Genomic DNA, 17,740 nt, shown 5'->3' on the forward strand with positions numbered 1-17,740 from the left:
GACAATTATTTAGGATAGATTAGGATAATTGAAGTACTCCTTCAGAATAATAGCATAACCACGGTTGCCTAGATCGCTGCTAGCTACCTAATGTAACTGCTAGCTGGCTAACCGTTATTAGCTTAATCGCTAAAGTTGTACCTAAGTACTGTCTGAATCCACATGAGTTTTGGATTTTTGTACTGTGTGTTGGAGCCTTTGTTGGTGTACAGGATTAGTAGACTCTATTTAAGTTAGCATTGATTAGTTCTTGTATTTGGGAGTGAACGAGAGGTGGCAAGGGAAGGCACTCTGGAGCTAGCATAAAGGTCATGCTTTGGATTTTCAAGGACAAATCCCATTCAGTGTTTTACACAGGAATTATTTTCTAAGTTATGTTACAATCTGTTCTCACATCAGTAATAAAATAGCAGTCAATTAAAAATGTTAATTAGGGTTCTCATTGAGAATGTAATCCAAATATTTAACTGCATTTTTCCTGAATGCTAATTTGTGATCCACTCACTGGCCACCTCATACCAGTAACACCTGGCTAGTACCACCACATCCCAAAGGGGCTCTACTGGATTGAGCTCTGGTGACTCTGGAGTCAACATTTATGTAGAGTGAACTCGTTTTGATGCTCAAGAAACCAGTTTGAGATGATTTGAGCTTTGCAACATGACACGTTAACCTAATGGAAGCAATGCTCAGCTGGCCCTACCATCTGAATGTTGGAGCAGAAATTCACAGTCGTCAAATATAATTCTCAGTCTTCTTTTTCCAATTCAATTAGTAATTTTGAGCAGGTCATCTTGACCATGTCTGTATTCCTAATTACACCGAGCTGCTTCCATGTGTTTGATTTAACATTTGCATCAGCAAGGAGTTGAACTGTGTACATAATGAACTAGCCAGTGAGTGTATTTCTCATAGTTTTCTTGTTCAGGTCATTCTTGCACATCTTAAACATGTTCTTTTAATAAAAAATAGGAGTTAACTTTAAACAAAAAATATGAAAAATCTGCACCATCAGCGTCCTATTGCTCTCACTAGGAGGCTGATGCCTCCATCAGTCAGACTGCTGATGGTAGCACAAAGGAAAGAAAAACATTTTGGTCAGTGTGACAGTGAGAGCTCTGCAGGTGGTGTATTGACTGGCAGGTCAACACCTCCATCGTGTTGCATTTTAAACTTTCACTGTCAGCTCTCCTCTGTTTTAGCAGCAGTCACTTAATAAACTCCCTATGGAGCAACTCTGCATTTAAATGTCTTGCCAAATTCCAGCATTGTTAAACGCAGCGCAATTGCTGCCACAGTCAAGGAAACCTTCGTCTACGGTAATTATACTAATGTTTCAAAGTTAATGTGGTGACATTTCACCTGTATTCAGCTCTGCATGTGGCTTGTGTAAACTGATTAGTATTCCAGCTCTGAGTCAGAAAGTTAAACAAAACACTCAGGCACGCATGGTGCAAATAAACACATTTTAAAGAAATGTGCAGTGAAATGAGTGTAAATTATTGCTTTGGCTGATACAACAGTGGACACAGTGTCACATTCAATGAATACAAAAAGAATCAAACAATCGTGGATGTGAGAAACATTCATAACAGAATCTCTGCATGGAGTCAAATCAAAGGCAAAAAGCTTTTGCAAACCTGTAGAAAATGTTCACAACATACATATTTAGATTTCTACTATCCAAGCTGGGAGCAGGGCTGCCAAATGCCACACATCGAGTAAGGTTCATAAAATATTTATAAACATAATTTAGCAGGTTTGCAAAAATGAAATTTAAGCAAAGCTGCTGCTCCACATTCGATATTTTGGCAAGGAGAAATCTTAGGTGTTGATGTCATTTAGACACCATCTGTGGCAGTTCGTAAAACAGAGTTTCGAGGTGAAGTGGCCCTTCATGGTTTGACTGAAACAGCACCAGCAAAAGTTCTCTCAAACTTTGATTTGATGAGGGGAATTTTTCTCCTCTGGTCTACATCTCATCTCTGCTGAATTATGTTTAGTCCCAATTGGGGCAGAATTTATCTACTCTGCTAGGTAATTTTCTGAATGCAACTTCAAAACAGTCAGAAATAGACACAGCACCACTGTGACAGAAGATCTTGTGGGAGTCCCGCTCCAATTTAACTGGATATAAAATATTTAAGTGTGGCCAAATGACATATAAAACTGGGATACACTTTTATATTATGTTTGATTGCATCCTGCTGTGTCCACAAGATGAAAACATGAGACTGAGATGCAAATTTAAATTTAAATTGAGATTCAGAGGGGTTTTTCTGGAAATTCAGCAGCTCCTGAACTTAGTTGGAATTCATCCCCTCCCAAAAAGGATCAAAAACACCCCCCTGCCCCATAAATCACACCTTTTCATATATCTATACGTCTTCGTCTCTGATAGTCAGTGCGCTAACCGTCAAAATATTCCAAACTGCTGATCAATACATCGCAATCTATCTAATAGCTGTTTTTGGCTGATAAAGTAAATTTGGTTTGTTATTAAATTAAACAAAAAGGGTTCATAACTGAGGTGTAACGGCTGTGATACAATCGTTATGAGTCCTTAAAGCAACAACAATGAGTGTAGTGATGGAGTGGTGCCAGCCTCCTCATGCACAGCTACAATCGCTATGGTCATCTCTGATGCTGGTGGTCTAACGCTGCAGTGAGGGCAGATAGGCAGTGTGTATGTGTGTGCACTTCTTTTTTTAATTTTTTTTTTTGGGGTCAAACATCTGTTTACAATGTGGGAAGTCTGAGGGAAAAGTCCCCATTTTAAATTATTAAGATCCTGTCTAAGGTTAGATTCTGTTTGTGTGTGTGTGTGTGTGTGTGTGTGTGTGTGTGTGTGTGTGTGTGTGTGTGTGTGTGTGTGGTTGAGTTAAGCTGTTGGCAGTGATGCGACATGACGTTAGCTGGGACGTGTTGGGCTGAGCGGACATGGAACAGAGCCTTCCCAGATATGTCCAGCAGATGGAGGAACCATCTCTGCGAGTGTGAGGCTGGTTCTGATGTATTGATGGCCTACCAGACATCTAAGGGAGACCTCTGTGGGGGTTCATGAAGACGGGAGACCTCTGTAGGGGTATGAAGGGCTCAGTGAGGGTGTTTAGAGGTTGACAAGGTGGAGATCGGAGGCAGAGAAGTGGGGGCACAGAGCCATGTCTGGGTTCTTCAGCTGTTGCAGGATCCTTCGGTGAAACTTGGAGCGGACTCGGTTAAACTCCATGATGTCGCTGGGATCCTCCTCAATCCAGAAGCGGTGGAACTCCTGCATCAGGTAACCTGCCAAGAAAGAAAGTAAATAGACACATATGTGCAGCTAATCCACAAGTAATTATCCTCGTACTGCATTTTAGCATCTTTTTTATTTTCCACCACACAGTTTAACTGATTTGTTTCTTTCTCACACCTCTTTTTTTACCATAGCAGGTGGAAAAAAGAGAAAAAGCTTCCAATTACAAATCTGCACACACAGTTAAACAAACAGCTGAAAGTTAATGACATATTTTTAACAATGTATGTGGTTTATGTGGTTTAATTTTTTGCCACTTTGGGACATTAGAAATTTTTTTCTATGACTGTATACAGTTAAGGCTCTCACAGTTTAAAAGATGAACGTAGTTCTGGCTCAGAAAAGTGGATGCAATGCAGAAACAGCCACCAGGGGCGCTACCTGTGGTGGACCCCATAGACTTCTGCTGCTATAGAAGTCCATTAACCCATTTTTGGCCAAACTGATTAATTCAAATAATAATAAAATAATAGTAATCCAAAATACATTTTGTACATTTTGGATATTTTAAGTTTCAGAAGGATTATGCTCGTTGGTTAAAACTATAAGCCTTAACAGTCTGCAGAAACATTAGTTATAAAAAGAGTTCCCAGATATACAGTTGGAATAAAGGTTGAAACTACCCAAACAGAATAAAACAGTTTTTTGTCCCAGGCTTTAAACTTGTATTATTGATATGTTCGGCTTGGGGTATTTGGAGAAGGACCTGCTTTGGAAGATGCCACTTGGTTAAAATACAATTTTATGCAAGTTCTGTATACCAACATCTCCCCAACCTTAAACTTTAAAAGAAAACTTTTTTTAATTCTGATGCAAAAACGTTCAAAATTCTAAGCAAAATGAAAAATACATAAATCAATATACGGGAAAAATAAAGATAAAATACTGTTCATCCCAATCCAATGTACTCACAGAAGGTCTGCTGGAAGTGCAGCAGGCTGGGCATCTCTGGAGCCACATTGTACAGATGGGTCTTCAGAGCTCCACTCACCAACAGAGAGTAGGCCAGATCTGTGATGTTGATGCCCACAATGGCAAAGGAATACCTGGGGGACAAAATATTTACTAAGTCAGTAGGTGGGACCCTGTTTTTTGTTAGACTGCTGTGACAGGAGAGGAGAAACAGACTGCAGGTTTTCCATTTCACAAAAGATTTTATGTTTTGTAGAGAACGGAGATTACACTCAAACAGATGGAAAGAGAGCCTCTGTAAGCAAATAACCATAGACATTAAACACAAGGACTTAAAATTCTAAAGGCATAAAATATAGATTAACAGGATTACTGTCCCAACATCACTCGGCCATAATGGTGTGCTCAACATCTTTAACCATTTCACTTCATGAGAAAGTCCACACTCAGTGCAAATCACAAACTGTCTATTTATTAAAGACACTGCTGCGATGTCGCACTTGTTTTTTCACAACAATCCTCGGCTCTATTCGGCACTAATGCAGACTGACAACAGAAGCCAGCGTAGCAGTACAGCAGGCCACACAGTAGTAAAATACTTCCTGCCCATTAGCACATAAACACAGTGTCTCCTGCTTACAGATCCACACACTTCTACAACGCACTCACATGCATATGCTGGCTTGTTGTGAGCGTCACATGCTGAAGCTGCTCTGTTTTGAGGCCAAACCTCACACAGCTCCAGCAGCAGCAGCCCAGATTTCCCTGCTCCACACACACGTGCATGTCTGCATATATTGCATGTGCATGTGAGACTTACCCAATCGCTTTGTCAAGGTTCTTCTGTTCCCATTCAGGCTTGTTTACCTCGCTGTGAAGGACACACACTTGAGTCACGGATAGTTTACATGTGAAGCAGCAACCACAGTGCACCATAATGCGCATAAAAGCTAAATCTTCTGAGAACAATTTAGAAACTGTCTGTTAATGCTGATTTATGGCTCTCTTTTTTTCTGCCTTTAGGCTGACAAGATGATGCTTCAGTTTGTATAAATTATCATGCTTAGTGCAGCTTTAGGTGCATGAAAAATCAACCTAAATGAGTAAGCAATGAACGCAGCAAACGGCAAGTGAATGAAAGTGAAGTAGAGTACCTTGGCTTTCTGTGTGTGCTCCTACAGTGCATGAGACAGACAGAGAAGGAGGCATGGGCAGAAATGGAGGTGGAGGAGAAATAAAAGAAAAAGAAGAAGAATCTTCATTTTGGAAATGAGACCGCTCACTGGGATGCCGATGAGAAACAATACAAGCAGCAGTAGTCAATAAAAGATGAGGCAGTGAATGGCATCAAGCTGTAAAAATGAATATAATCAAGCAGAGTATGATGGATGCAGAGTTATGCATGATTAAGTACAGATTAATGTAGAAGGAATACACCAAGTAGTTGTAAGTAGACGCTTTGATTTATTTTTATGTTATATCTGTTTTTAAAAATGAAGCCAGTGCTGAATTGCCTTCACTCTTCTGAATGGCCAGCAGGGGGCGACTCCTCTGGCTGCAAAAAGACTTCCATTTGTACTGAAACGTATGGGAAAAAACGTCCTCAGTTCCCTAACTGTGTGACCTCAATTAACACTTTTCTGGTGTCTTTATGAAGTCAGTCGCCAGAGTCCCGTCACATTTAGTAAAACTTAAAGTTCATTTTTCAAATTGTGGTCAGTGTTAGAGACAGAAAGTACAATTGCCCAAGCTATGTACATTGGCTAAGGGTTCAATCAAATCAATCTTAAGTTGTTAGTCAATGACAGAAAGCTGTCCTGGTTTTACCATTAGGTCCACCGTTGATCACTTTTGGTTTCAATAGAGTTTGTTTGGCATACATATGACCTTTTAGCGAACAGATGTGATATTTCTTTGATTATATTTTATACAAAACCAACCTCACATCCATGCTTTGTTTGAATCTGAAGGATATTATTTCCAGCACTGTGGTTACATCTAATATAATGTGTTATATTGTGATTCTGCTGTATAATTTACACACTTTTCATTGACTAATACTTGAACTTTGTGCTATTATAGCTCAATGTGCACTTTCCTCTGTTATTGCAAGGTTACATTTTTCTGTACTTTTCTTTTTCTATGAACTATAAACTCCATAAATTCATATACAGTCTACATCTGTAATTATTGGCAGAGATGTTCTACCAATCCACTTGGTGTATTCCTTTCATATGCCCGTGAAAGGCAAAATGAACATACTTGTGCTTTGGTTGGAGGGAATCATGGAGCATCTGCAGGGCAGTAGCCTTGTCGTGTTCAGCAAAATACCTGTAGAAAGACAACATAAGGGAAAAGGCATGTCTGAACTTCCCGTTCATGGATATGCATATGTAGCCTATGAATTATAATTATTTATTTATAGTTTTGGCTTTGATTTAAAGTCTTTAAATGACATGCTGAACATGTATATCTCCATATGTAAGTGTTGCACTGCTTGGCTGGTTTTTAATCTGTGTTCCAGGCCGACAGCTTACAGCAGGTTGTGCAGGCCCAGCAGTCCCATGCCCCTGAAATCAGTCTTTGGATCGCTGCCCTGGAAACCAATCTCACACCACTGTTTGGATATGCGACCCGTGAGAGGTGTGTCAGGGCGCAGCTCTTTCCATAGCTACAACACACACACAAGCACACAACCACAGCTCAGTAGAGTAAAATTATTATTCTATAACAAAGCATAGTATTCATTACAGTGTAATATCATGCCTGACAAGTGTAAGTACGAGACTGTAACATAGTGGTACAGGGGGAACTTTTTCTATAGTAAAAAATGTATTTAATTTAGTAGTGGGAGAACATCCATTTAATGAAATGAACTACGGGATAACCGATTTAACTCAAGCAAATGTAAAGAGTAATGATTCAAATAAGTGACCCCAGTCATGAAGTTTATCTGACACTACATGAAGACAGATACAATATTTTGTTCTCTTTAACCAACCAGAGAGAGACTGCATACCTTCATCAGCATTTCCTCATGCTCAGGATTTTCGCAGTCATAAGGCTCCCTGCGTAGCTTCTCCACCTCTGCCACCAGGCTCCTGTAGCCCACAATCTGCAGCAGGCTGGCCTGCAGAGAGATGCCGAGCCTGGAGAGACAAAGGGACAGGTAGTCCGTTTGTCTCTGAGGGGTGCATTGTATAAACTCTCCGCTGTCCTTCACAGCTACTCTAGGGATTAGCTTCCTTTGTTAACCTCTAATTAACCACAACACAAGAACAGAAATGTGATATGCAGCGCAGAGTCTCACTGTGGGTTGGTGTCAGGGTTAATTTTCTTCAAGGCCATGATGTCATCGATGGTTTTCTCCACTTTATCAGGATGGACGCTGAGGGCAGACTGCAGCAGCTGGAGTGGATAAGAGCAGAGAAGATGGCAGGAATATAAAGAGAGAGGCAAGGACAGAGTGGGAACACATGTTAAGGACTGAGGCAAGAAGACTGAGCAATAAACCCGGATTATGTTGCACGTGCATAACGACAGATTGAAAGAGCCCCATACCTCATTCTTGGAGTACCTCAGAGATGACTCTGCAAGGAAATGTTGCAAAGAGTAAGACAAATGTGTACAGTAACAGTGAACAATGCTCTGTCCAATGCCTCAGACTGCTGATATGGTACACTGAATGTAAATCATGAATCTCTGAGCTAACATAATACTGAATAAGTAAGAGGCAGAAGAAAATTGGATGAATGAATTCTTGTGTTGGTTTGATTATATTCTGATTCTTCTCTGTGTTCTCGTCTGTGCCTCGCTCTGTTCAATTACTGTGTTTAAGCTTTGAATCTTTTGTGTTTCCTCCTCTTGCACATCCTGGTGTTAGTATTCGTGTATGTTTTCGTGTAGGCTTTCAGGAGCAAAGTGAAGGAGGAGATGAAAGCAGCACAGCGGGAGGTGAAACGCTGCCTGAGGGAAGCAAAGGACACCTACAGGAGGAAGGTGGAGCAGAAGTTGGAGAGGAACAATATGAGGGAGGTCTGGAATGGTGTGAAAACCATCACAGGCCACAACACCAAGAAAAGCACAGTGGGGGGGACTGTGGAGAAGGCAAACGAACTCAACAACTTCTTCAACAGGTTTGACCAGCCCACAACCCCCCCACCCTCACCCTCACCTTCACTACAGAGTCCTCTCCCCACTCTCCTGCCTCCCTCGCTTCCCCCCCTTCCTGACACCATGACACCCCCCTCCTCCAATCCCTCTCTCAGCAGCAAGACATCTCCCCCCCTCCCCTCCTCCCAAACATCTCCCAGTGTCACAGTGGATCAGGTCAGGAGGCAACTGAGGAAGCTTCGCCCCAGAAAGGCAGCAGGCCCAGACAAGGTGTGTCCTAGGATGCTTAAGGCGTGTGCTGCTGAACTTGGGGAGCCGCTACAACGAGTCTTCAACCTCAGTCTGCGACTGGGGAGAGTGCCCGCCCTCTGGAAGACATCCTGCATCGTCCCGGTCCCCAAAAAGAACCGGCCCAATGAGCTGAATGACTTCCGACCGGTGGCACTGACGTCACATCTTATGAAGACTCTAGAGCGGCTCTTCCTCAACTTCCTCCGACCACAGGTACAACATGCCCAGGACCCACTACAGTTTGCATACAAGGCGGGTGTCGGAGTGGAGGATGCCATCCTGTACCTCCTACACAGAGCCCACTCACACCTGGATGGGGGAAAAGGCACGGTCAGGATCCTGTTTCTTGACTTTTCCAGTGCCTTTAATACCATCCGGCCCTGTATGCTTCAGGAAAAACTGAACAGGATGGAGGTGGACCCCTGCCTGGTGGCCTGGATCTCCGACTACCTCACCGACAGACCACAGTACGTCAGGCTGAAGGACATCACGTCTGACACTGTGGTCAGCAGCACAGGAGCACCACAGGGAACTGTGCTGTCCCCTCTTCTCTTCACCCTGTACACCTCTGACTTCTGCTACAACTCTGAATTATGCCACATTCAGAAGTTTGCAGACGACACGGCCATCATGGGGTGTATCTGGGATGATCAGGAAGAGGAGTACAGAAGTCTGGTGAGGAACTTTGTCGCATGGAGTCACACAAACCACCTGCAACTCAACACCTCAAAGACTAAGGAACTGGTTGTGGACTTCGGGAGGTCCAGAGAAGGTCCACTGCCGGTTCAGATAGAGGGGGAGGAGGTGGAGGTGGTCAACAAGTACAAGTACCTCGGGCTGTGGGTGGACAATAAACTGGACTGGTCATGCAACACAGAGCACCTGTATAAAAAAGCCCAAAGCCGACTGTACTTCCTCAGGAGGCTGAGGTCTTTTAACATCTGCAGGAAGCTCCTGAGGATGTTTTACCAGTCGGTGGTTGCTGGAGTACTTTTCTATGCTGTGGTGTGCTGGGGGAGCAGCACAGCAAAGAGGGACTCATCCAGGCTGGAGAAACTGATCAGGAAGGCTAGCTCTGTGGTCGGCATGAAGCTGGACACTCTGGTGACAGTGGCAGAGAAAAGGACATTAAAGAAACTGCTGGACATTATGAACAATGCTGGGCATCCTCTGCACACGGCCATAAACAATCAGAAGAGTCTGTTCAGTGACAGGTTGCTTCTCCCAAAGACAAGAACTAACAGACTTAAAAACTCCTTTGTCCCACACGCCATCAGACTGTTTAACTCCTCTCTGGAGGGGAGAGGGAGGGGAAACAGGAGGACAAAGGAGGGGGGAACAACTAAGCTGTAGTGCCTCTTCACCTCACTGTACAATACCTTGTGCAATACTTTTTGTAAATAGTCAACAGTGCAATAGACTCAATACTTGAAATGTGCAATTCACTTGTATTTTTATTTATTTTTTATTCCTATTTATTCTATTTATCCCCTTTGTATATTTTATTTATATTTGTCTCTGTATTTATATATGTGTGTGTGTGTGTGTGTGTGTGTGTGTGTATATATATATATATATATATATATATATATATATATATATATATATATATATAACAATTCTGTAACTGTAACTTCGGTCGTTGCTGTGCTTTTTTTGGAAGTCGAATTTCCCAGAGGAACCCACCTGAGGGATTAATAAAGTTCTATCTTATCTTATCTTATGTATTGGTTATTTCCTGTTTTACTTAAAGCGTTTTTTTCTTTTGGTTTCTACATGTGTTCTGTTCCCTGAGTCCTCCTCATCACTATAAAACCCAGAATTAGATCTATCCTCATATTGTAGCAACTTGACAACCACAAGGTATTATTTAGGCTCTTTATTTTACAATATAAAGTGCATGCTGATTTGGCACTATATAAAACTGAATTGAAGGTAGCCATGCCCCAAAGAAAACTCTTATTTATCATCTGTTTTGCTCAAAATGTGACCAAAATTTACAAAATGAACACAATCCTGTATCAATGAAGACTCAAAACTAGAAATTTATACCACAAACACAGGCAGAACGGTGTTTACTGGGGTCATAAATCAAGTGAAAAACATTATTCAGATAGACTCCTATACATGAAATCTAATTGGCCCCCCACTGGCCATTACACAAAATGCAGACTTAAGTCATTTCCACACTGGCGTCACAACTGGAGTCTACGTCTATTTCAAAATGCAACTAGAATCAATGAATGATAAATATGACCAAATCATATACAAATATGAACATTGATGCATGTGTGCGAAACATTTTTACAAATAAGATGAAAGTCATACCTATCTTGAGGGTCCTGCGGGCTCCATGTTTGTTGTTGTAGCAGATTCGCTGCAGCTCGCAGCGTCCTGTAAACTTCCTGGCAACAAACTTTAGGCCCCGCCAAAGACACTTGCAGTAGAGGAACACAAAGAACTGGGTCACGACTCTGCAGGGGAGAAAACAAGGGGATTATACTCCTAAAAATTTACACAGATATTATATACAGTGGGTAAAATAAGTATTGAATACATAACCAATTTTCTAAGTAATATATTTCTAAAGGTGCTATTGCCATGAACTTCTCACCTTCATTTCTCAGTATTACACATAATTTATGGGCATCTGTGGTTTGATTTCTTTGCCTGTGTGGATTGGATTTGTTGTTACCGACATCAGGTGAGTAATGAAATAATAAATAACTGTAGGTATGATTTTTTTTTTCTGTTTGCTTTTTTACAGTTCAGCATATTACACAAATATGCCTACACAAATTTATTTTTGACCAATTTTGTTTCACATTAAGTTTGAGACAAAGACCCTGAAGTGAAAATGCAGAAGCAGAGAGGAAGACACAAAGTGTCAGAAGAGTGTGCTTCACATCTTGTCTACTAGGGGAGACTTGCAGCAGATCAAAGCGTGCTATTTTTGCAGGGGATGCTGAGAATGAAAATGGAAATGTCCTGGGAAATGCATAGTGACCCATTAAGAGAATAAATGATTTCCGGCCTTCGTCCGCCTCGGTCTGCAGAGAATGCTGAACATCACCCTGAACACAATCCTTTTTTTCTTCTCAATGTTTTCGCCATCGGTTGTCTCACTAAAGATTGAAAATTGTATTTTCCACTGCTACACTCAAAAAAATGAAATTGGGTGGTTGTTACATTTGCAAAATTCAAACTTGTAATGTGAACAAAATAATTTCATGTTTCTGTGGTGAACGTAATTAAATCATGTAGGATCTGCATGAAATCCGGCAACTTCATTTATTCTTGTTGAGATGACATAATACAATCTAGTAAGAGTGGTTAGTTGCCTGGACTCACAGAATTCACAAGATCACACAAGAGTTCAAACCACAGGAAAATCACTGCGGTTAGAAGAGATAGACAACCATACACACACTATATGCCTTAGCTATTTATTGCGGTTTAACCTGTAAAGGACAAAAACATACAGAAAATTCTATATCAAGCCTTGTAATCATAGCTTCCCTATTTTTTTGAAGTCTAGATTGACAGGTCGGTGGCACAGTGGTTAGCACTGTTGCCTCGCACCCTATCACATCTGGGATAGGCCCCAGCCTCACTGCAACCCTGGTAAAGATAAGAGGATGGATGGAGTTATTATTATAAATCCATTAACATCTTATGTTAACCAGACTCTAGACTTTGTTGAACACTCCAAAAAATAACTCTTTAAATGAACTTAAAATAATCATGGAAAGGATTTCCACATTAATAAATAGCTTTCTATTACGATTAAGCATTTTTGTCGCACTAACGTAATTTGCATGGGTAGGATCAACTTAATTAAATTAAGTTGGACTCAACCTTAGTAAAACAGTTGATTCATCATTAATTAATCACGTTACTCTAACTCAAGTACATTAAGTTGGAATAACAGAATTGCATAATGCTAAAATAAAGCAATTTATTTACGTGGAAATTCTTTCAATGATTTTTTTATGTTCATTCAAAGAGTTATTTTTTTGAGTCTACTACTTTTTTTTAAATTTCCAATGTATAAATGGATTGAAAGCATTAGTAGGTAAGCTAATGGTAGCAAGAAAGCAGATTTTGTGTAGCGATTGGGAGGACTCACAGTACTTTAAGTACACTTGAAAACTTTTCTTTTCTATCCAGCTGCAAATCCTCTATCTTTGTTCAGCATTTACAATTTTTCCAGACAGAAATCAAGCCAGCTTGTGCACAAAGATCACAGTAGGACATGATCTTCAGTATCAACAACAACAAATAGAAGGTAAGAAAGGTCCGTGGGGATTAATCTTTCATTCTCAGCTTGTGGATGAGACTGGCATGTTGAACAGCTCGTACTGACACTCAGCTTTTTAACCTTCAAGGAAGCAAACACCGAGCAAAGGGAGAGTGAAGGAGGCGTTTAAGGTTATATAGCAACCCACAATTACAGGCTTAATACACAGAACTGTCTAATAAAATGTCCTTGAACAACACACTTGCCACCTGCTAATCTATTTTAAAGGGTTACCCCACTGAGTCATACACATAAAGGTCAGTTTGCTGGTTATTGCGAGACCTGCTCATCCTGTGAAAACGGTCAAAACAATGGAGACAACCTCCCACCATCATTTTATTAAACTTCACTTTGATTTAATTACACACAAGAAAAAACCCTAACTGATGTCCCCAGCTGCTAGAATGATTAAAGTGTTGCCGTTAATTCCTTCAAAATACTCTGATCAGCCAAAAGCATGAATCATATTTCCATCTCTAAACTATTGGTAGAGTCATCGTGGCACATTAGAATAATTACTGTAAGCAAACACAGCCATCAGTGAAAAACATTGGCAGCCTGGCTTCTACTGTTCATTAAAAGTTAATGAAGCTAAATTTTCTCCAACAAATTTATTCATTCACTTGGGAAATCAGTTGGGATTTATGGGAAATTTGGTATGAACTGGGGCAAAAGGGGGGGGGGGGGGGAAGCACTGGTGGGTAAAGCCAATTTAAAGATTGATGACTACAGATGTGGAAAAAGCACAGTTATGAATACTGCTGGCTTTGCTAAATGCAAAACATTTAAGAATCTATCTCCAAAATACTGCCAAGTTCTTTTTTTCTCCGTCATTTGGTGTTTTACATTAAAGGTGTTTTATTTCACCTGTGTTTTGTTCCCCCCTCGTGTTTTGTCTTTCTCTTTGTCGAGACGTTTACTACGCCAACACAGTTTCACAGCAGCTTGTGAAATGTTCACAGCTTCTAATCGTATTCATGGACATTAACCTCCCCTCCTTATTTTCACGTCCCTGAATACATTTATACATGTCAAGCCTTATATGTACAGATTCCTATGGATGCTTGTTTCCACTAAAGAACAAAATGTCTGTCTGCCTAAGAACTTCAGTTCAAGACAAACAAAATCTGATCTGCTGCTAAGCTGTCAATCATCTAGACCAATTTAGAACCACCAGTTAGAGTGGTAGACATAGTCTTTGGACTATGGAAATAAGCCAGAGAATCAGGACAAAACACACAACAAACTTAACACAGAAAACTAACCAGGCCATTTAAACCTCTTGCTACAAAGTGACAGTGCTAACCACTTCTGCATCAAACTATCAGAAAGCTCTTCCTCAGTGACCTCATTAAACACTTTCCTGAAGACTTTATAGGCTCAGGTGTTAATTTCACCCACATTGATTAAACTTCTGCTTTTTAATATTATACTCTCCCAGTTTTGGTCAATATTGAGCCCAAAATAGGGGGAAAAAAACCCATTAAAAAAAACCACACATTAAAAAGCCAAGGCAGAAAGAGAGAACTATTAATAGAAACACCTCTGGAGTGCTCCATTATTAAGAGGCCTCCTTACAAAGGGACTCATTCAAAGCCATTCACACCATAACAGCCACTTACTGCTACACAATGTCATAATGGACTGGAAAGAGCTTAAATGGGAGGACTGGGAATAAAGGGACCGCGGTGCTTGTTATTAATAATTAATTATAGCAGGTAGAAGGCAAACATGGATAAACAAGCTGAGAAGAGAAGGAGGAGAGTGACGATGAATTCCTTCACGTTTCCATGCAAAATGCAAATCCACAGCACAGCTTCCATCTTAATCATGGAGACTCGCCTTACCTCAGGAAATGCTTCATCTCGGCCGCTGTTACCCCTCAGGTGTCTCCGGTGCTAGTGCAGTTGAGTGATAACCTGGAAACGGAGGAGATGATGAGTGTTTGAGGCTTGCGGACACGGAGCCGCCAGACAGGCCCGAGCTCCGGAGCTGTCCGCGGTGCTGAGGAATTAACGCGCATGCAAATCTGCGGCTCTCCGCCGCAACAGCGCTTGATTCCTGCGAGCCGCAGAGCTTCTGTTTGGGTTAAATTTGGCGCTGTAAAAACCACAGCCACCCACAGAAGCTCTTCTGGAGGATTGAGGGCGGTTATTTAAGGTTTTCAGAGCAGAAAAAGGCAGATAAATTCAATTTTCATTCCTCGTTCGTCTCCGGTGTGATTGGCAAACCAAGGCGCAAACACTGAGTAATCTGTAGCTGAAGACGCTACAGGAAATCAAACAGCGGCTGTAAAAGGTTTACCTGTAATATAACCGGTAAAACCAAAAGAAAAAGACCCTTTTCTTACCGATTTGGGATAATAAGGAGGCAAAACGGAAGGCGGGAGGCGGCAGGGTGCAGCGTTTTTGTCCTCTTCTCTGGGCTACAGTCGCCTGCTTTCCTCCATGTTGACTGACACTCAGTCTAAAAGCTACAGCAACAGCAACGCAGTGCAGAATAACAGCACTCATAAAGTCCCAGGAACATTTTCTACCAGTATCATGTATTGATAAAACTGGACACGTTCTTGTTTTTGTACCTTAAAAAGTGTAGTTGCACGTTTCCATCTCCTTGTTTTCATTGTTCAATTCTCAACCAAAACAGCTTTGCATGATTTATAGTTTAAAACCATCCTTATTTGGTTTATACTTGCCCTTAGGGCCTCAGTTTGTCCCTTAGAACAAACCAGTTTAGCTCCTTTCCTTTCTTCTTTAATACGCTTTCTTCTGATTGGCTGCCCCTCAAAAACAGACGGTTTGAATAGCAGGTGGGTGGGGCTTCTGGACCTGAGATAGCCGTATTAGAAATAGCTCCCTAATGCCATATAGATCCAAAAGTAGACAAAGAATAAACTGAAGCCTTACGTTTTGGTTCACAGAATTTTGGTTCTTCATTATTTGAAACGTATCACTATGAACACCAATAAATGTTCTAATATAGATATTAAAGGGAACGTGTAATAGGACCACTTTAATATCTTGTAGTGTAGAGATTCATTAACCTTCTGTGGTCTGAGTCATCATTGGTCATTATCCTATGTTTTGGATAAAAGCAAAAAAGGCTTTTTTTAAAGACTTGTATGAACAATAAAAAAAAAAATACATATTAGGATAACACAGGGTTATTGCCAATGGTGGCTTCACAGGATTCATTTCATCTCTAAGCTGCATGATCTTGTGATGATTCAGCTTGGCATTTGCCATGAGTTTGCCTTTCCCACTGATCCACTGCCAGACCAATCACACTGGATGAAACTGCATGCAGCATGATGTTCACCACGGTGTTTCCAGACTCTTCTGTCTGCCACATGTGCTCAGTGTGAACCTGCTCTCATCGGTGAAGGGAATGGGACATCGGTGGTGGACCTGAAGGTTCTGGTGCTCTCTGGATTATGCCAGTCAAGCTCTTCAGTGGTGGGCTATGAACACTAAGTCCAACTAATGATGTCAGGCCATCATTTCACCCTAATAGAGTGACAATCTGATCAGATACATACACATGAGCATATCACTGGAAGTCATTTTGTAGGGCTCCAGCAGTACTACCCTTCTTCCTCCTTGCACAAAGCAGCAGATTGATTGATAGTTGATGTCCTTCTGCAGCCCTTTTGTCTCCTTGTGTGACAGCCTATCTCCTGCTGCAGGTACCATCTCATGCTATAACCAGTGATGAGCAAAACAGGAAAAAGCTAAATTATAGATAAACAAGTTTTTTTTAATTATGTAGGGGAGACCGGGGATAGTTGTAACATTTTTGACATTTCTGTCTGTAAATTGGAGCTCGTTTAAGGTAGTGGATTCAAAATGTAATGCAAAGTATTTACATGTCTCGGCTATTAAATAGTGCAGCTATTTTCTCTGCAGCACAATTGCCCATTGCATGGTATGGCCTCAAACACAAAGAGTGAAATGTTACAATTAACCCCATAGTCTGGGTTAGTTGTAACATATCCTGGGGTGAAATGTAACACAATGAAATAAGGGTACTGACAAAACATTAACATGTAATCTTTGTTTATTCAACACATGAATGCACTTAGAGCCATTTATGTAGCTACGTGTGTGTGTGACAGAATGCAGAAATCTAGCTTTTGAACATATTCCAACCCCCCAAAAAAGACAAATTATGGAATTTTCTGCAACTGAATATTTCATTAATTTTGGTTGGTCTTCCTTGAGTTTGGCCTCATTGGCTCAGTGGGCATTATAACCTACAACTCTTGCACCAATTTTGAACATAACAATGAAGCTGAAAAATTGTAGTTGTGCACCAGCATCGCAATTCCATTACTTTTTATCATGGCTTACCTTGGTGTGGTTTGCAAAGTGCTTCAGAAAGATGAGGAAATCTGTTTCTTGCACCCATCCTGATTTATTTCCACTACCAGTACTTCCTACTGGTCCATCTCTGACACAGTGGTCTGCATAATGTGTGTGTGGGAACACAAACAGTGGAGGAATTGTGTTGCCAATGGCATTAACCGCATATACAAAAGCGACCAGTGAACCTCTCTCTGCTGATGCCGTTGCCCCAACTTGTTTAATATAAGTTAAAGTAATAGTGTGGTAAGTTGTAACATCTGCATTATTGTTACAACTAACCCAGACTGTTGCTGTTACAACTGACCCAGACTCCTATAGCCATGAACTAGCTAACATTACAGCCAACGGCTAAAACACTAGCACTAAAGACCTACACAGAATATATCCCCATAGACATACAAATAACATAATTTAAGTTTGATGAGTTTAACTGCAAAGCAGATAATGCTATTAAACATTGAAATA

General features: G+C 40.9%; 1 protein-coding gene across 2 annotated transcripts; it reads right to left on the reverse strand.

Moving 5' to 3' along the window:
- Positions 1-2,809: 2,809 nt before the first annotated feature.
- Positions 2,810-15,382, reverse strand: elmod1 (ELMO/CED-12 domain containing 1). 2 transcript variants are annotated; one of them, XM_080867002.1, is made up of 12 exons: positions 15,262-15,382; positions 14,759-14,830; positions 10,940-11,085; positions 7,769-7,797; positions 7,518-7,615; positions 7,227-7,356; positions 6,745-6,878; positions 6,470-6,538; positions 5,362-5,382; positions 5,028-5,078; positions 4,208-4,341; positions 2,810-3,285 (listed from the first exon to the last, which is right to left on the reverse strand). In XM_080867002.1, the coding sequence occupies exons 2-12, from the start codon at positions 14,773-14,775 to the stop codon at positions 3,110-3,112; spliced, it is 1,005 nt and encodes a 334-aa protein (XP_080723128.1). In that variant the 5' UTR covers positions 14,776-14,830; positions 15,262-15,382; the 3' UTR covers positions 2,810-3,109. The 2 variants fall into 2 exon arrangements, with proteins under 2 accessions (XP_080723128.1, XP_080723129.1); XM_080867003.1 differs by lacking the exon at positions 5,362-5,382.
- Positions 15,383-17,740: the final 2,358 nt, after the last annotated feature.

Source organism: Rhamphochromis sp. 'chilingali' (assembly GCF_963969265.1).
Source record: "Rhamphochromis sp. 'chilingali' genome assembly, chromosome: 19".
NCBI lineage: Eukaryota > Metazoa > Chordata > Actinopteri > Cichliformes > Cichlidae > Rhamphochromis > Rhamphochromis sp. 'chilingali'.